The 21,242-nt window shown below is 36.1% G+C and overlaps 1 protein-coding gene and 1 pseudogene across 2 annotated transcripts in view; one reads left to right on the top strand and one right to left on the bottom strand.

The window, feature by feature from the left end:
- Nucleotides 1-21,242, top strand: part of GIPC2 (GIPC PDZ domain containing family member 2) — a 70,446-nt gene that overhangs the window by 8,420 nt on the left and 40,784 nt on the right. Inside the window, exon 2 of one of the 2 annotated variants that reach the window (XM_019743360.2) lies at nucleotides 19,286-19,471. The exons of the other annotated variant lie outside the window; for it this stretch is intronic. Within the exon in view, the coding sequence (XP_019598919.2) occupies nucleotides 19,286-19,471 (186 nt within the window). The remainder of the gene's footprint in view (nucleotides 1-19,285; nucleotides 19,472-21,242) is intronic. 2 annotated transcript variants of the gene reach the window in all.
- On the bottom strand, nucleotides 16,324-17,374 carry LOC109453567 (heterogeneous nuclear ribonucleoprotein A3; annotated as a pseudogene).

Consider the following 21,242-nt stretch of genomic DNA (forward strand, 5'->3'; position numbering starts at 1 on the left):
TCTACTTTTTTTTTTTTTTTGCACCCCACTCTGTCAAATTCAAACTCCCTAAGAGAGGCTCTGTGTTGGTGAGTCAGGGTGCTTTGCAAGGGGGACAGGACCTTCGGGCCTGTGGGTCTGGGGCTTATCTCTGGTCTAGTCGGCAGGACTATGTAGTGGAAAGACAGATGAACAGTAGGTAAGGAGTCCTGTTGGAGAGTACCGTGGGCATGACAGGTATTCTCAGATTTCTTGAATTAGGGGTGTGGCAGATACCTTCCATGTCCTACCCAGAACATGAAACTATTTTCAGTTCATATAGGGAAAATTGTTCCCCTACATATCCCTGTTAACTCTGTTAAAAGATAAACTGAGGCATATTGAAAAGTTTATTTGAGCAAAACTCAATTCTACTAGGACAGCATCAAACCAGAATTAGTTTGGAATGTGCCACAGACAGGAGCTAGGGGAAAGGTTTTTATAGAGAAGACATGGAAGCACAGCAAGGAAATTATTTGACTGGCTATAGTTTAAGCAGTTGCATTGTTTGGGACGTCCTCACTGACTGTTTGTGATGGGTTGTCCTTGGATTTTGATTTCTTACCCTTAAGGCAAACCTTTTGGTTTGCTTCTGTAGGCTACTGAGCTATTAGAACCACCTCAGTCTAATGGCCTTCTTGTTCAGTTAGTTTAAGAACTCTTTCTTAAGCTAAAGTCACTATCCCAAGCCTTCCCCCACCTCAAGATTGGGCTCTGTGCCTCTGAGCTTGTATAACTCTTATCAGACTGACTGGTAATTAATTGTTGATTTACTGTTTGTGTGCTCCGTAAAACTGCGAGCTGCTCTGGGAAGGGACTAGCAGTTAGTATGCAGTAAAAAAATTTCCATTTAAAGCTTGTATTATGGAAATTTTTAAAACAATTGAAATGCAAAGAGAATAGTGTGATTAACTCCCATGGCTACTTTGTTTCTGTTCCTCATCTGTATAATGGCATTAATAATAGTGCATATCTATTATAAAGATTGTAGAGAGGGGTAAATGAAATCATGTTTGTAAGCACATAGATCAGTGCCTGGCACATTGCAGGTATTGATCAAATGTTAATTATTATAATTCTAGAGTTGAAATTGCCTTTATAGTATTCCAACTTTTTAACCTGTTTAACTGCCAAATAACTACCTCATGCCTGATCATTTATGACTAACTTTTGCTGAAGGAATCAACCTACCTGAGCGCTTATTATGAGTTCAATGTTGTGCTTGATGTTGGGAACATAAAGGTAAAACAAGACATAGCCCCTTCCTCCAGTTGAGTTTAGTTCAAAGACAAGACTAGTTTTTATTTAAGCTAGAAGGGTTTTTAAAATATGTTCCAATGAATACTGTCTCTTCAAATACTATAGAAAAATGCCTTCAGTTGTCAAATAACTTTGGGAAACGTATCTTGTAAATTTGTAATACACATTTAAAGGTTCTAAGAAGTCCACTAACATTTTTGAAAAATGTGGTGTTTCTCATTTTCCACGCTATTTGACTATGCCCCCCCCTTTCTATATAATACTCCTTTGGACAATATTTCAAGGTACATACTTAAAAAAAAGGCATACATATGTATATTTTAAATCCCTTCCCCTTTTTCACCCACCTCCAGGACCCCCCACCCATCTGGCAACCCTCAAAATGTTTTCTATACCTATAACTTTGTTTCTATTTTGTTTGTTTATTTTGTTCTTTAGATTTCACATATAAGTGAAATCATATGGCCTTTTTCTCTGTCTGACTTTCTCCACTGGGCATAATGCCCTCTAGGTCCATTCATATTGTTGCAGATGGTGAGATTTCATTCTTTTCTTATGGCTGAGTAATATTCCATTGTATATATGTACCACCTCTTCTTTATCCATTCATCCATTCAGGGACACCCAAGTTGCCTCCATATCTTGGCCATTGTGAACAATGCTGCAATGAATATATGGATGCACGAGTCCCTCAGTGTATATACCAAGCATGTAATTTTGATCCCATATATGTAAAACTATAACTATTCAGGAAAGTGTGGTAACAAACCAGAATAAATAAAAAGACTTCAAATCACTTTTAGCTAAAGGAAACATAGCAAAAGTTCTCTCTGTTTTGCAAGTGGATGAACTATGGATATCCTTGAAATTATAGAGACCCTCGTGTATTTAATGGTCATTTAGAGATCATTTCCTTCTTGTTAGAGAAGTGCTAGGCAGAGAACTTAAAACCGAAGTGCTAATAGTATAGTATTCCCTGCCAATCAGAGCTAGACTTAAAAAAATGAAGTGTTTTAATCTCAATAAAAGAATTTTGGAAAATAGAATTCCATGTATATGATTCAATAAGGCACTGTAATATAAACGTGAAATTAAATTTTTTTTAGAAGCTAAGGCATATTCTCTGCTTTTCTAACATTGAATGTATTGCTTGGAAATTTGGGATGGTGATATCACACAAGTTCTTCTGTTGTTGCCTCAAAACTTTTGGGATACTGGAAGGATAGCTAGTATCAATTTGTAAGATCCCTTCCTAATCTTACCTGTCTCATCTTTTGACTTCCTCTCAGTGTTATTAATTGCAACCTACCTCAGGTCCTCCTTTTCCCATCCACCTGTTCTCAATTAATGAGGGTACCGGTGATGTTTGACCAAAGCCACCAAAGGAAAAGTGGTCTCTGTGCTTCTGTGTTATATTTATTTACTAAATCTATTAGCACAAATTACTCTGTGAAGCAGAAGTCCACAGTGGAGCTACATGGTAAATTATGTTAAAACTAGTTTTTATTTTGATTAAAAAAATAATATATGTACATAGTAAAAATCGAAAGCAAGTGGATTACCCATTACCATGATTCCCTAGTCTTTTTCCTCAGACAATTTTGCTGTGGCCATTTTCTTGACTGTCCCTCCAGAAAAATACTCTATGAATTTACATGTATATATGTATGTGTGACAGTCTGTGAGTATCTCTGTGAGTATAGCCCCCACCCCCCTTTCAGTTTTCTTTTATCCCAATTAGGAGCATGCTATATATCTGTTCTGTATAGATGGTCGTGGAAGAAGCAAAGGAAATGAAAGAGATGAAAGGCCTGGCAATGGCACAGTCACTGGGGTCCTTGCAGGGTGCCAGAGAGTCACCAGAGTATTTTTCATCCAGGATAGCTGATACTGTGTCCTTAATGGCAATGAGCCAATTTTTAATAATTTCTAAGAAATCTGCAGGACTTCTGAAAAGGTTTTCTGTGCTTCTTTGTTCCCGTGTCTCCTTATGATCAACCCGTATTACCTGAGATAACCAAAGGTGTCCCTTGAAACTCCTTATTCAGATAGAAGTAACAGGTGAACAAATACCTTTGGGCTAGATGCTTGCTGAGGTAGAAAAAGGGAAGAGGAAGCCAACTAAGGGTTGATGTCTGTCACTGCTTCTCAGGACTGGTATCCGAAAAACCTGGCCTTCCTCATCCATCTTAGAAACTCTAGCCCTGCTATGTCGGGTGTGCTGAGGTTTGGGGGATTAAAATGTGGAGGAAGAAGTTGAAGCTTGGGCACGACTAATATTAGAGTGGCCTTGTGGCTTCTATGGATCAGTGAAAGGCAGGAAGGGACTTTTGACCCTGCCAATAATAGAATATTTGCTTTTGGGAAACATATCTGACCCTTGGTAAGTAATGACTAAGAGGCTGAAGAGCTGGAGCATTTAGAAAGTATGTTTGCTATTGTATAAAAATCTCCCTGGAGATAATCAAATCACATGTAGAGAAACAGTTCCAGGGTTTGTTTTTTTTTTGTTTTTTTTAAATGGCTAAAATCCAAGATCTGCATCTCGGTCTGTAAAAGTCACAGCTTCTTAAGTTACAGTGTTAACTTTAAGTGGCTTTAAAGGGATACACAGTAACAAGGTTAAGGAAATTATAATTCCATATCCATTCTTGAAACAGGTTTTTATATCTGTATATTATTGCATTAATGCAGCAGTGGTTGTGTGATTGGTATTAATACTATATCCTTCATGATACAGGGCCAAAACCTTAATTTAACCTTCTGAACTTTCTCACATTGGATACTTGTAGTGTGTTCTGGGTGTGGTTAGGTGTTAAGTATGGGCGTGATTCCTGTTACTTCCTTTCTCCTTCTGTATTCTTTATATTTTGTTCTTCCTATCTTAATTCTCCCACCTGTATGTAAAGGTGATTGGGGGAAGGGAAGCATGTCTTGAACATTAAGGACAAGGGAATTATTATTGAATACCTACCATCACCACTTAACCTGTGCTCTTATCTGAAATAGTAATACTTACCAGAACCCCCAGAAATTATTAACATCTACAGATGAGGCAACTGGATCTCAGAGCAAAAGTAAATTACTCAAGTCACATAGTTCAAGAGATGCCTTTGATCTTAGGTGTGGTTCTTAACTTTATTGGATCCAAAGTTCCCCTCTAATAGCTATTTATTTATTATTTAAAAAAATTTTTTTTATTGGGGAATATTGGGGAACAGTGTATTTTTCCAGGACCCATCAGCTCCAAGTCAAGTCGTTTTTTTGTTTTGTTTTTTTTTCCCAATGTAGTTGTCGAGGGTGCAGCTCACTGGTCCATGTGGGAATCGAACTGGTGACCTGGGTGTTATGAGCATGGCACTCTAACCAACTGAGCCAACCGGCCTCCCAATTTTTTTAATTTTTTAATTAAATTTATTGGGATGACAATGGTTAGTAAAATTACATAGGTTTCAAGTGTACAATTCTATAATACTTCATTTGTATAATAACAAATATTTTGTGGCAACCCCATTTACTATCCTGAAATATAAGTTTAAACAATATTACCTACCTATACACATAATTTTAAAAAATTAATATATTCCTTATCTGTAACATTAGAAGCAAATATGGATTTCAATATACAAATACTTGGGAAAACTATCTTGGAAGACATAATGAAGCAGTCAGGTGCTTATACCTAACTTCTAGTAAATAAGTTTGGATTTAAAAAGAGTAAGAATAAGACAATATTCAATTGAATGTTGTTGACTCTTTTTCTTTATATGTTACATTTTGAAATAAGGAATAACTAATATTTGTGGCTATTCATAGAATTACATAACAACAATAGGAGTGGACTGATATAAATGTTTTATGTTTAAAATTCAAACAACCTCATCAGCATTGCTGTCAGGGACTTGATTTTCTGAAATGATGAAGAATTCTTAGTAAGTTTCTGCACAAACAAGTAAGTCATCTTGATTCAATGGTAATTGCAGTCCAGGAACATTCTTAACAAAACTTACTTTATCTGTAACACAGAGTTAGGCACTAGGCTTAAATAATTTTACACGTATATTTTCTACTCCCAACATACTCTCTAGTAGGACATTTGAAAGTCACGTGGAATGCCAAATAGTTCTTCACTGAATGGGGCCTTTGAGCATTAGTGTTCATACAGTATCCTTACCTCATCCCCTGTGTCTCTCAAATGCCAGTGAGGTCACACAATCATTATAACAACAAAAAAAGCCCCCACACAATTTCCAACTGTTTCATGAGAGGGCAATATCACCCTATGCCACAGCAGCAGTGCTTTATGTCAGGTTGCTTGAGGTTAAGCACTTGCTCTACACTGTGAAGTTAGGATTAAGGGGGGAAAAGTGGGGAAGCAACAAGAAGGGAAAGCCAGTAGAAAGACTACCTGTTGGTTTTATACATTTTGTTTTAGGATCTGTCTTACAGCATTGTAATTATACAGAGTGGTTTGTTAAATTTGTGATGTTCCAAGCTTTTGTAACATCACAAAGCTACATATGTGGCAATTTCACATGTTTACAGGGTGCTATGATAGATAAGAGAGGGCAGCGTATTGAAAAGGTTTGAGGTCAGTCCAATTGGGAGATGGGTTTCAGGGTAGGGTGGCATGCTCTCCCTGGGTTTGATGCCTGGGGATGCCTCCTTATAATCTCAATTTTCTTAATGGGAAAATGTACACATAATATCTACCTGATAGGATTGCTGTGAAAATTGGATGAAATAGCATGTGAGCTATCTAGAACAATGATTCAATAAATGTTAGTTTTCTTTTCCTCTTCCTCAAAAAGATGCTTTTTAGGCATTTTTTTTATACTTCTTTTTTTTTTTTTTGCAATTTTCCTTGTAATTTTTCTATTCTAGATCTCTACAGTTTTCATTCTCCTACTCTTTGGTTAACCCCCAAAAGTAAGGAAAAAAATTTAAAAGTATATCACTACATGATCCTCAAACTAAGCTATCTCATTGTGAAATTCTATGTTATAGTAACTAATTTGGACTCTTCTGATGAGGGCTTTCTTCAATAAAGTTTAGTGTAAACCTAATAAACTATTTCAGTCAGCAAAGTTGAAGATCTCAGGTAGGTTTGAAAAATATTAAATATACCAATTTATTCAGAGTTCCTCTGCACTGCATTTGTCAATGCTTTTTTCTCATGAGTCAAAAATAACTCTTTAGTAATACCCATATTTCTTTGTGTCATATCTCTAGGCACAGAGAATACCTGAGACGTAATTTGTCTCAGCATAATTCTGTTATTCTACTCCCTTCCCCCACTGAACATTCAGAGCTCATTTTTAACTTTCCCCACACTCACTAAATCTCCTAGAATCTTAATTGTGCTCAAGTCATGGACACAGATAGTTGTTTCCAAGGAGCTTGTGGGTAAGATCATTTAGATGCTAAGGGACAGAGGAAGAGCTCTACCACTGCCTTTCCTCAACATCCAAATCTTACGTTTGTCCTTTGCTGTCTTATCATCCTGAAATGGGAACGTGCTTATTTGATCATATAGGAGATGCGTTATAAATAGGTGGCCATACAGTTATATTCCAAACCGAGACACTTCAGAGAGTGAAAGGAGAAAACTGGGACTTTGAGTCATCCTAGTTATAACCAAATTGTCTACAAGAAAGGGAGAAAGAAGAAAAGCATGTGAGAAGGTTTATCATACATTTGTTAATTAAACACCAACAATATACAAGCCCAGTTTCCTGGGCAGTAAGGAAGGTTTTGAATTATAGGCATGTAGGGAGGGGGTGGGGAGAGGAGAGTGTGGTTGTAAAAATAGAAGCAGGTAGTGAGGGCGCAGGGTCAGCACTAAGCCCGGAGTCAGGAGACTCTGGTACTCCTTGTCCTGGCTCTGGCTTGGTGACACATTCCTGGGAGTTGAGGATGGAGCCCTGCGGGAGCCTGCTGTCTTCTTTGGGAAGCCTCCTGATACTGCTATGTCGTCCTCCCCTCTGCTCTCATGCTCTGTCTGCCCAGTCCCAGGAGCCTTACAGGCAGGAATGGCAGTAATGTTGGCAGGCAGAGGGTGGGAAGAAGCTGCTTAGAGTGGAGCTTCAACTCTGAGCAAAGGGGAGAGTCTTTGACCTGGGCTGTGCCTAAGTGTCTCCGATTCTGTGCCAGAATTCTATTCTTGGCAGCTTCTCGCTACCTTTTCCAGGTCTGTGTTCTTGGGGCTCTCTCTCCCTGGGGTGGGAGATAGTTCAAAATGGAGCAACCCTCAGCCTAGAAGAATCTTCACACACACTCTCCAGATTCTGGGCTAAACTCACTTGTGTCACACCGGCCCTACCCATAGGTGAAATTTTTTATACTTTTCAAATTTTCTAATGACTAAGTGTCTATGGTGGCCAGTGAGTTTGACACCTCTCATCTAGGGAACCCTGTAGTACGTTTTTCTTGGTCATCTCTCACCCTGTCACTCTGTAGTACATTTTTCTAACATCTTTCAGCTGTCCTACTTTAGAATGAAAATCGGTTTCAGGCTTTCTCTCTCAAAATGTTTATAGTTTCTCACATGGCCCATTTTATTTTATTTTTTTCCATAAGGTGCTCATCTCTTTCTGTCAGATATTCTGTTCTAGGGAATACTAAAGAATAGACCACCCTCCCCAGTCACTCCATCTTGAAACTTGAGGGGCCCACCATGATTTATTTGGGTGGGTTTAAAATATTGCATGCTTTGCAGACATTTCATTGTGCCTCCTGGGCTAATATGAAAACGGTGCTACATGAGCATTTTGTCAAACAGGTTTTAAAATTTTGTTTAAGGACTCTGGGATCTAACGGCCATTTTAAAACAAGTTATATTTGTATATTTATTTGGTACACTGGAAAGTTTAAAATCACAATTCTCTGAATTATAATTTATAATATTTATGTTTCACAACATTGTTCTCATTGTTTACATTGAGATGTAAAATGTCTCCTTGTTATGTAGTCTTTCCTTGCCCTTTCAAGTTCTCTTTCATCTTAGGTGTCAAACAAGAGGAGGCTTTTGAGAAGATAAGTGTTTTAGAAAGCCAGAAATTTGAGACCGCACCTGACAAGGGGAATAGCAGTGATTTATGATGTCTATAAAATTGGCATGTAACCTTGCAGCATTATTAGATTAGGGTAAAAAGCTCAGATATCTCCTCTAACTGGGAGAATATTATGGAATAGGCTGATATATATAGCTATACATATTTGATTTGTCTTACGCATTGGTTTAGTGTCTTTGTAATGTCCACAAAGGCAAGACTGAAACCTCTTCCTATTCGTTTAGCCATTTCTTAAGTTTCAAGAATTGTTTTGAGATTTTGACTTTCTTTGATACACAGTTACTTTGATTAGATTTCATTAATAAAAAAATGTTCTTTTGGTTACTCTGGGAAGTCAATTGGTAGAAGAAAAATGTGATTTTGATTTTCTTTCCTTTTTTTTGATAAAATTATTTTTGTCACAGTATTTTGCTCATTAAAAACACTGGGAAAAAATGTAGTACTGGAGAAGGAAGAGTACAAAGGATGATTCACCTTTTATTTAAGACTTTCCGTTGCTGACCCAGGACAGCTAATTTAGAAGTGAATCATTTATAGAAAGTTCTACACAGTTCGAGGCAGGGCTTTGTACAATATCCCCATGAAGGTCTAAATAGAGCATACTGTATCAGGTTTCTAAATATCTGTCTTGTTGCCAATTTTATATCTTTTCTAAACTGTGAAACTTGTTTCTAGATGACTATAGCCATTGACAAGGTTATATATTAAAATAATAATAAAATAATGTGCATTTAAAAAACAAATCTTAGAAATTTATTATGCGTATTATACTGGGAAATAATAGGCATGATATTTTAAATGTCTGTGCTTATAATACAAAGAAATGAATGTCACTTGTTAGTTTTAAAATGATTTAACCAGAAGAAATAATTTAAAATTATTTATTTACAGTAAATCAGTGTGTTATTAATTTAACATTTTGATATTTATTAACCATCTGATACATTTGACTTTTAAAGTTCAGTTACAAATAACTACTTTTTGTAAGCTGTCTTCACCCCTTTTAGGAAGTGGATGGTTCATTAAATAAATACAGTGTATTTGGCTCCATATAGAGAGAAAAACTGTGTAGTCTCTGCTTTCTAGGGATTTTATATTAAAGGCTGAGTTTATGTTTACATCACAGCTACAGAATTATGGGTTAAAAAAAGCTCAAAAGTCTGAATTCCAGTTTTGACTATTATTCATTAGCCATGTGACCTTAGACAAATTACCTAACAGGTCTGAGCTGGTTTTTCTCCTCTGCACAGGAAGTAGTGATGCCTGCCCTTATGACCTGACTCAGAAGGATCAGTTGAGCTGGTGCTTTAGGAGGTGATTGGTAGTTTAGATGTCTCTACATTAGGTGTCAGAGAGACAACATTGCAAGGAAAAGAGTTTTGAGTTTGATAACCATGGCTGGAATTACATTCGCACCAAATACTGCTTAACCACAAGACATTTTATCTTTTTAATGACTTTATTTTCTAATCTGTGAAAAATGGGTATAATATCACCTCACAGAATTGTTGTGAGGATTAAATGAGATAATGTATGAAAGTAACTGCTACCCATAAGTAATCAACTGATGTTTCTTGGACCTTAATTTTGATTTTTTCCCCTTCTTCTGGAACTTTATCTCCCCAGTTTCTTCAGTTTCACTGTACTTTCCTAGAAGTGGGAGCCAGTATCCAAAGAGGGTGAGCAGGTTTCCCAGTCTATGAATATAATTGAAGAATTGTTTGAGTTCTAGAAGTTCTTTGATACAACGCATTTACCAAGTGTTTTTGGGGAATCATGTTGGATAAGACACCCAGAACTTTTGGAAAGAGTTTTGAGTAACATAATTCTGTTACTGTGGCTTGGCCAGCATTCAGGGTAAAAGGGTAATTTTTCTCCCCCAACAATTATTTTGTTCTTAGTTTCAGGTTGTTTTTTAATTCCTTCTATTTTAAGGACAGTTAATTAGCTGGAGGTAAGATAATCTTTTTTTTTTTCTTTTTGAGAAAAAAGTCTTTGAGACTTAGATAATAAGAACAGACCAGATAAAACCTTAGTCATTAACAAAGGAAAAATAATCCAAGTGGTTTTCTTCTATTGAAAAATGTGGTATTAACTCGTGATGAAAGTATGGTTTAGTTAATTACTAGGTTTATTATTATGCACTTTCTGTTCTTTATTTTCTATAATGACATTGACTGATATTTTTATAATGCTTATTTTAGAAAACATGTAAAATGTTAGCAAGATTGTTGGGATAGATTGAGATGTAGGAAAGTAGTTGTATTAAAATATTTAGTAACACTGCTGTTTTAGATCACCACAAGAGGTATCTGTTCCAGTTGCTTCTATTTAAAATTATACCACAAATACTGTAACACAAGGAATACCAGCTACACAAGCCCGCAATTTCTTTTAGAGATCTTTGGAACGTGTACAATGTTGGGCCAACTCAGTTCCTGTTTAAGGAAAGCATTTAACAAAGGAAAGTTGAAAATGGGCTTCCTGGAGTTATAAAAATGCATTTTGATATGTTTTCTGAGAGATTTGTAAACTGTTTGTGGGCTAGAACATCTTTTGAAGCACTAATGAGAAATGATGTATTTAACTCTATTCACAAAACACATTTGTGGAATATATAATAGTGCCATCAGAGAAAAAGCAATATTAAATTATATTAATGGACTCTGTATTGTAGTTCAGACTTTTATCATCCTCACCATATTGAGTTTCAAGGGTGAATAATCATAACCATGTGAGAACTAGAAAATTGAAATATAAAGGCATGGTAAGAATAGTGCCCATGAGTTATCCTACAACAACAAAAAAAGCTGAAGGATAATGTAATTTATGTGGAAAATGAAATCCATCCTGGTTATGACATTAAAAGGAGCAAAATCTGATATCTTTAGGACAAGTAATGCAACTTAAGAAGCTGTCAAGCATAGGTGTTGAAGAAACATTTGTCTTCTAGGAATAATAACAATAGCCTTTATATAGAGCTTTTTGGTTTAAAAAGCACTCTTACATATAGTCTCTTTCCGAGTTTTTGTAACCACAGTGTGATGTAGACCAAGCTTTACTGATTTCATAATGTACATGAGGACCAAGGAGGTCAAATGACTGGACTAAGCTCACTTGAGAGTACAGAGTTGGGCCTAGATGCAGGTCTCTTACCTCTCAATCCATTGTTTTCTTCTCTTTCCTTTTATTATCTTTCCTTTATTTTTAACAACCATTACAAAAATGACATAGCTCCTCTCTAGAGAGCTGTTTATTTTGCTGATATTGGAGAAAAGGGAGAGGCACTTTTTGTGCCTGAAATTATTTTTTTCAGGTTTTAAGTGTTTACACAGTTCTTACTAATACAACTGTTTTTAAAATATAGCAGTAAAAGGTCATTTACTATTTAAAAGAGATACATACATGGTATAGAAAAAAATCTATGTAGTCAGTTCAACTATTAAAGCAGATAACTGAAAATTGTTAAATGAAAATTAAATGTTTGCAGTACTCCCTAAACAGATAGGAAATAAAAATGCATATATCCATAGGAATTTGATTATGTTGCATTATTGACTATAAAAACAAAAACAAAGAAAAACTACTGTGAAAGATAACATCAGGGCTTGGAAAACATTTTACAACAGCAAATAAATGTATTTCAATTTTACATTTAATTATGGTACTACAATAAAAAGTTGACCATTCACATATCTATGTATTTTACAGCAGATTGGTAAAACTGATGCCAACTTTAGAGTTATTTCATAAAGAGGACAACCTTTACCACAATTTCCCCATGGCCATCCTTCAAAATAAAATTCCACGCACTATCAAACTAAATTAAGATTTGTTAGTGGCAAAAATCACCATAAATATTGTCTCTGAAACAACTATAAGTATATACCAATATCATGTTTGTGCAAAATATACATTATTTTTTAACCTGTCTGTCCTTATCTCAATTCTGAAACAATCTCCTTTAACTGTTATTCTTTTTAATAAGTGTGCCTGAAATTTTTGATCGAGGGGGTAGGATATGAAATTAAGATAAGGATGCATAATATCTCAGTGCATTAAAGGAAACACAGTTCACCATGCACCTCAGAGTTTTGTTTTGTTTTTAAGTTTAAAATGAGGTAGTAGACACAAAGAACTTTTAAACTATGTGAAGAATTATGAAGATACAAAGGATAATGATTCTATCAGTTAGGAATCTTAGTTGAAAGCAACAGACAGTCCAACCCAGAATGGGTTGGTAAAATTATTGGCTCATGTAACTAAACATTCTGGGATAGGATGTGTATCAGATAGGATGTTTTCAGCTGCAAGTAACACAAAGCTACTCAAAATGGCTAAAACAAGATGATTTATTTTACATAAAGACTAAGAGTGGGCTCCAGAGTTGGTTGGTTAATAGAGAAACTCACCAATGTCAAAGACCTAGGTTTATTCCACCTCTTTGCTCTACCTTTCTTGTCATTGGTCTCTTCCTCAATTGGTAAGTAAGATGGTACTGGAAGTTTCTAGACATGTACTTATAAGGCAACATCCAGGTGAAGGAAAGGGATTGTCTTTTACTGTGTTTGTTTCTTAGTAAAAATAAATATTTTCCAGAAGCTTCCTGGACATCTTCCTCCCATATCTTGACCAGGATCAGGCCACATGCCTATTCCTAGATCACCTCCTAGACTAGTGCAAGTCTTATGCCTAGAACAGGGGATGGGGATCGTTTCCCTCCAAAAACACGTATGAGGTATGGATGATATCTGAGGGTTACATTAGGAGGGGAAAAGGGTAGACTACTTCCAGTGTCCATTAGTGACTGTCTTTAGGTAAGACTGGATCCAGAGGCTCTTCCTTTCTCCATGTGTCAGCTTTGTCTCCAGGCTCACTGTTCTAATGTTGCAGTGATGGCTGCAGTTAGTTTTAGATTCAGAGAGAGAGAGAGGGAGAAGGAGAGGGAGAGAGAGAACGGAAAAGGGAATATTCTTTCCTCAGAAATCTCAACACATTCTTGAATCTTTGGCTTAAATTGGATTGTGAACTAGTCATTAACTGATTTAAACTTAATCATGATTTATTCCCCTTGGAACTGAGGATGGGGTCACTCCCATCCAGGCTACCATATGGCTTAAAATGGGGAGAGTTTCCAAAGGAAAATCAGGGGAAAAGGGAATGAATACTCTAGCTATTGATGTCCAACACAATAGAAGTTCAAGGCCCTCCACCTTCTGGCCTCAAAGGGCAATAGCTTTCTCCTTCCATTAATCCATCTCTCCTACAGATAAGGCACAGTGACAGGCACAGAATAAGACAAGGTAACTTGTTACTACTAAAAGTTTACAAGGTAGCATGTGGTTAAGTTCCACAAAAGAGGTATGAAATTTAATTTGTATGTGGAAAATGAAAAAATGTTAGCCCATGGTGACGATAATACAAAATGTAGTAGTTTAGCTAGACTTTATTGGTTGGGGAAGATTTTCATAGATATAGCCTGGGTTTAGGAGTCGTGTTTAAGCTATGGCCATTTGGCCAAGGGAATGACTTGTAGATGTGTGGAGATAGGGAAAATACAAAATATAAAACTGATAAAGATGTGAGATTCTAAAACTAAGCTGCCCAATAACGTAGCTGCTAGACAACTATGGATAATGAGTACTTTAAATGTGGCTAGTCCAAATTGAGACAGGATATAAGGGTAACTATACACTAGATCTTAACAAAAATGTAAATTATCTCAATAATTTTTATAGTGATTATATGTTGAAATGGCATTATTTTGGATATATGGGGTTATGTAATTGAGTAAATTAAATTAGATTAATTTCACCTATTTACTTTTGTTAATGTGAGTATTAGAACATTTAAAATTATGTGGCTCCCATTACATTTTTATTGGGCAGTGCTGCTCTAGAAAATGGAATAGTCTATGAATACTCTTTCTATCTTATGAAAATTGGCAATGATGGTGGTAAAGCACCAAATATAGATACATCAGATGTTAAGGATTACATTTTACAATGAAAAACATCAGAAAGGTTATATCTAATGGATGAATCGTTTTCCTTATATGATACCTTGCTTTGAGTTTACTTTTTTATGTAGCTTAGTTTGTTTACCAGAGAGTACAAAAAACAATGTTAAGTACTGCATTTTACTGCCTTTTGTCTAGTATATTTGTAGTCTGGAAGCAAATACTTCTTAAAGAGACATTGATAATATGATTGCTTCATTGTTTTTTTCCTTGTTCTTCTTGTTTTTTTTTTAGATTTTATTTTCACAACCATTATTTAATTTGATAAATTTAATAATCACATGGAATAGAGATTCAGATACTGTTTTGGTCCTTGTTCTTTTAAAAATCTTTTAATGTTAAACATTTATTAGCTGTGTTAATTGGGTAAAATCATAATTTTTTCATCTATAAAATGAAGATAATAAAACCCGGTACACTGGTATATTAAATGAAGTAAATAAATGTGTGCTGTAAATGTCATTCAGATATAAACTGAGCAGGGCATGTTGTAGGAAGGAGATGACTAAGGTCTCACCTCTCTCTGAGTGACAGTGACAAGTATGTGTTACACCAGTTGGACTTCAAGGCAAGGTGACTCAGACACTCGAATGAGGTTACTAGATTTAAACGATGTGAGAAAAGTGGAAAGAATGATTGATTCCACTTGGGCAGTCACATTTGAGCAGTCTCAATAGACAAGGTCACATGAGTAGAGTGGGCAGACAGGCAATTTAGATTTGGGATTGAACAGAATGTATGAATGAAGGTAGGAAAATTTACCATACATGTTTGAGGTTCCTTTGGTTTAGAGAGTCATTGATTTTAACTTATTATAACTGGCTCATTTTGCCTTACTGTACCTTAATGGAGCATCTGCCAGCTGGGGAGTTCCTTGCATAGACGGACTGGTCGTATTCCTTATTGTACACCCAGCGTGCAGCACAGAACCTGACAAAAAGCAGGTGTCCAATAGGTAATTGGTGAGTGGATGAATGAGCATGAACTTTGCAATGGTTAAACAGTGGTGTATCACTTTCTTATTTTTCACTTGAAAATACAGTACGGAGGATGTGTTTGCATTTCTAGACCTTTATCACATACTTACAGATATGTTTGCTGAGCATTGTGCATTGAGATCATGTGAGGTCTTTAGTCTCCTATGCGGAACTGATCTGAAGACATGGAGCTTTCTAGTTACCTGCTGCTGCAGAAGGCTCTTTCTACATCGCCCAGTGACCATTTCATTCCTGCAGGTTTTCAACACAATTTCCTGTGGAGCTCCATTCTGTGAAGGATACACTCTTTCTTCCAGAAAAAAAAAATGATGCCTTGCCTGCCAACTTTTGGCTACCTGGAATGTAACATTATCTTGCAAGGCAAGAAGCACAATGGGAAAGCGTTATACCTGTAGGGAAATCTAATTGCTTTGCAGTGAACCATGTGAAAAATTGACAGAAAGGAAGTGGCTTCATAATTAGAATTTCACTTTGTGTGGGATTTCCTTTTGGGGGCTTTCCCCTCTGCTCTGTCATATCACATGCTTTTTTTTTTAAGTTAAAATGTTCTTAATTTTTCATTCCTGGTACCACTTCCACAATTTACAGGGCAATATATCTGATGTAATGAAAAGAAAAAGACAAAGACAAAGCTACAACAAATAAAAGATCTCAGGAATGTACATCTAATTGACGCTACATTGCATTAATCAATAGCTGTACTTTTAACTGGCCACCCAATAGCTGTACTTTTTTGCAAACTGTGATTATGACAATCCTGAATAAGAAGGGTTTCCCGTTTAAGTGACAGTAACTTTTCTGACTGGATCATTGTTCCTTCTGTGGCAGATTTTTACAGTTCTTCTAATGCATTTGGAGCAACTGTCTCAAAGTAACTTGCAGCTTTCCTAACAACTCCCCACTCTCTCTCTTGCTAAGAACCGTAGCCCTTTTCTGCTACATTTTAAGAAGGTTTTTAGAACCTTCTGCTACCATAGCCACCACTTCTACTACCATCCATAACTACCACCATAGAGAATGCCTGAGTTTCTTCCACCAAAATTGCCCCCCTTCATAGGTCCATAATTTGCTGTTGTCCACTGTAATTTTCAAAATCATTATAGTTCCCACCATCACCATAGTTACCACCAAAATTTCCCCCTTCATTATAACCATCATATCCCCCACCTTGGTTTCCATGTCCTGGTCCACCACCACCACCACCATAACCTCCTCTACTGCTATCACCAGGACCATCACCATAGTTGTCACCATCACCTCTAAATCCATTATATCCACCATCACCTCCTGCATAACCACCTCTGCTGCCACCTCTACCATCATAGCCTCTTCCACCAGAGTTTCCACCACCTCTAAAGTATCCTCTGTGATCCATAAAGTTGCCAGATCCACCTCCACGACCTCTTTGTGATCTAGCAGACTGCATTTCTTGTTTACAATCTCAGTTCACTCAGACTGTATTTCAGTTCACAGTCATGCCATTAATAGTGTGGTATTTCTGAACAATAACTTTATCAACTGTATCATGATCATCAGAAGTTACAAAAGCAAATCCTCTTTTTCCCCCACTCTGCCTGTCTTCCGTAACTTCTGTGGTTTCAATCGTGCTATACTTTTCAAAGCAGTCTCTCAAATTACATTCTTCGGTGTTTTATTTGATATCACCAACAAAAATTTTCTTCACTGTCAGATGGGCACCAGGCTTTACAGACTCCTCTCTAGAAACAGCTCTCTTTGGTTCCACTACACACCCGTCAGCTTGTGTTGTCGAGCACACATTGCTGCATCCACCTCTTCAGTAGAAGAAGAGTAAGTCACAAAACCAAAGCCCCTGGAACTTTTTATTTGGGGGTTTCTCATCACTGCACAATCTGTGAGTGTGCCCCGTTTCTCAAAATGTTCTCTTAAACTATCATCTGTAGTTTCAAAGCTCAGACCACCAATAAACAGTTTTGTCAACTGCTCTGGTTCCTTTGGATCATGGCCCTCCATTTTGAGAACTGAGTTGCCTCTTCTAACTCATGTTCAATATGGCTATCATAATTATGTTTTATTTCCTGTCTACCTAATAAATTGCTTTTACATTAGTGGTGTTTGGGATCCACTATGAATACCGTTAACGGATTTACTGGAAAAAGAACAAGGAGAAAACTATGTTTATTTTTTTATTCACTTCCCATCATTTTGAGAAAGGAAGTATGAAAAGCTGTTTTCTATGCATACTCCCATCACACTCTACCCATTCTTAATAATTTTTGTTAGTGGACTAATTGTACCATTGATTTCACAATTAAAATGAGAAATAGGAACCATTCTTGGCTTAAATGCTTTTTTTCTGTAAATAATACAATTTTTACACTAGAGAATATTTGCAGAAACTTACTAACTACAAAGCTAAAAATATTATGTCCTCCCTGAGAACACAAGGAGTTAAATTTAAAGGACAACAGTTAGCACAGCTCATCAGAGCCCTGGATGAAAAGAGGAAAGGGCCGGGGCAGTAGTTTTTCTATATAGGCGTCTATTCTTTCGTACCCTGCCCCTCAGGTCTCTTCCTTGTTCTCATCACTAGCTTCTTTCATATGCTTCTGGGATTTGGTCAGAACTTTGCTGACTATGCTGGACCTTTAATTGTATAGCAGAGAAAGCTGTACCAATTCAGATACATTTTGATATGGCTTAAAACGCCATTTTATATGTAGTAGTTGCATTGTTCCTGAGATTCATGAGGCTTATGGATGTGTTAAGGCTCAAGATTCCAGTGGGAATTATGAGTGGTGTGAAACTTAGAAAAACAGGGAAAGGGTTGAAGCAAGGCTCCGGGATGGTGGAAGGTCTAACAATACTTAATAAAAGTATTAAGTATATTGTGGGAAAAACTACTTAATAAAAAAGTTAAAAATTTTTTATTTAGCTATTTTGGTGTAAAACAACTGTAAAAAAAATGTCCTTCTTTGGTTTGATACATTTATTGAGGGTACTCAATAAATGTTTGTTGAATCTTACTTTTAAACCAATGACATGTTCTCAACCCTCCTTCTCCTCTTGTATAATTTTGTATTTGGGTCCCATAAATTACCCAAATTATGGTTGACAAACTTAAAAATAGCACTGCAGATTTTAGTAAAATGAATCATATTTTTGAAGGAGAATGAGGTCAACTAAAGACTTGGTAAACATAAGTCCCTTTAAAATTTCCACACAACTTTCCACTGTTCCAATTTTTCATTCTGTCTCTACCATCATGTGAATTTGACCAAATTACATTAAGCTCTCCAGACTTCATTTCCCTCTTTTTTAAAATTAAAGGATTGGATTAGTGCATCTTTAAGGTCCATTTTAGACGTGCTGTAGACATTTTCATTTTAGCACCTCATTCACTAATTAAATTACTTTTCTCAAGCACTGTAATGCAAGATAAATAAAATTCTCCTCATTAAAACTTTTTAAAAATCAGTTTTCAAAAATAATCTTAGCTTTACAAGTATTTTCATTTTGGTATACATATCATGACCTTACTTTTGGGAACACAACCTCTGATTTCAGCGTTAAATGGGAGGTGACAAGTTTAAATCACTTTGAAGTTGGTAAGACCTGAACTCGAATCCTAACTCTGACAAATGCTGGCTTAGTAACTGTAGGCAAATTATTTACTCTCACTAAGCCTGAATTTCCTCATCTGTAATATGGGGATAATAATGTATTTATAAAGTTATTGTGAGGATTAAGATAATGGATGTAAATTGCTTGGCACAGAGCCTGGTCTATAGCAAACAATACATATTATCTAATGTTATTGATGTAACCTCTTATATCATAAATTAAGGACTATTTCACTCAAATATTTATTAAGTAAACTAATGACTAGAATGTCTTCCTGATGGAAACTGAACTGAAATATTTTTTTGTCGTTTCAGATCTTATATTGCACTTTAAACACACCTAAAGTTGACATGGGAAAATTCTTAGGAGCACAAATAGGTCTTGAAGATTTCATATTTGCCCATGTGAAAGGGATCACAAAAGAAGTGAATGTATATAAATCTGAGGATTCACTTGGTCTGACCATTACAGATAATGGTGTTGGCTATGCATTTATAAAGGTAAGTCTTAAAAAATAACTGTGTGACCTAACTGAGGTAACACTTAATAAAATTTGCCAGGTCAAAGAAAGTTGGAAATAATCTTCAGAGTGAGAGCCAGCTCAGCAGGGGTGGATAGGTTGGTAATGTTTCATTAAAAAAATCTTCCAAAGACATCATTTTTTTGTTTACCCTTTCCTTGAGTTTATTCTGTTCAGGTTTTACTTCCTCTAGAATTTAGAACTTTCTGAGAATCTGGCCCTGGTTCCTACTCATTATCCCTGTGAGCTCTCAGAGGTCTGTAGCTCATTAACATTTGATGACTTCCATGCTGATTTCCATTGATTTAGTGTTCTTTCCAAGTGCACATGTTTTTGGACACCTTACTTACATCTTTTAAAATGCTCTTCAAAATTTTATGAACTATGTAATTCCTTTATCTAAATACAAAGAAAGCAATGTAGAGCTGCAAAGGCAAGGGAAGGAACTTTGAAATGGTATGAAAAGCTATAAGAACTGAAGAGTGGTAAAAAGAAAACTAGACTCATCTCATAAAAATAACAGTTCTATTACTGTAATAAATAGTTGTAATAACACTGACATTGAATGCCTGTCATGTACTAGGCATTTTGCATGCATTTTCACATTTTAATCCTCGCAACAATTCTATTTGTCTGGTACTATGTTTTTCCTTTTTATTTATTCTTTTGTTGAAGGATAACAAAATTTTACTATACAGCTTAATGAATGTTTATATACTTATAACTGTGTAACCACCACCCAAATCAAGGAAGGTTTCATTTCTGCCATCCAGAAGGTTCCTTGTGTATCTTTCCAGTCAATACTCTTCCCCTCAAAGGTAGTCACTATTCTGACTCAATCACTATAATTTTGCTTGTTCTTGAACTTCATGTAAGTGGAATCATATATTACGTACTCTACTGTTTCTGGCTTCTTTTGTTTAACATAATGCCTGAGATTCATCCATGGATAGACAATATTATTAACCTCTATTTTATAGGTGTGGAAAACAGGATCAGGAGGTTTTAATAGCTTCCTCAAAGTTTTGCAGCTAGATAAATTCAGGATGTGAATCCAAGAGCTCTGACTCCAGAGGTGGCAGTCCTACCCACTGAGCTATAATAGTGATAAACTTTATGCAACAGAACTTGTTTTCATGCCTTTACTATGTCAAAAATCTTTGATTTGCTAAAGCATTGTCATCATTAAAAAATAGTCTTAGGGGAGTTATCGCCTTAACTGTAAATAGTACCTTATTTAACTTCCCACTTGATAGAATGGCTATTTTTAGCTTTGCAGGAGATGTGACTGTGCTGAAGGTTGAGTGGGTGACCAAATGGAAAATCTGTGAGTTGGGAAAGTCATGTAGGATTATCTGGGGGAAACTCAGGACATGAGGCACATGCAGCAATGCCTTTCTAATGTCAGAGGGAAGGGCTTGGAAGTTTTGCAAATATGCATGGATATTTTAGATCTCAGCCTCTGATGTTCAGAGCTTGTGTTTCTTTTCTTTTTTTTTTTATGCCTTGTCAAATATGTGCCTACCTCAGAGTACTAGTCACTAGCCCTGTGGAGACAGAGAACGTGGTGGCAAAGAGAAGTGGTGTAAATCCAAACTACCAATATATAGTTCAATTTAGAAGAGAAATGAATTTCATACTGTGTACATAGTTGATAGGATTTTTAAACAGTTGAGGGGGAGAGAAATTCAAACTTACTGAAAGAGTGTAATAATAATACAAACTACTCTCATAAAACCCTTTACTCAGAT

The sequence above is a fragment of the Rhinolophus sinicus genome, linkage group LG06, assembly GCF_036562045.2.
Source record: "Rhinolophus sinicus isolate RSC01 linkage group LG06, ASM3656204v1, whole genome shotgun sequence".
Lineage (NCBI taxonomy): Eukaryota > Metazoa > Chordata > Mammalia > Chiroptera > Rhinolophidae > Rhinolophus > Rhinolophus sinicus.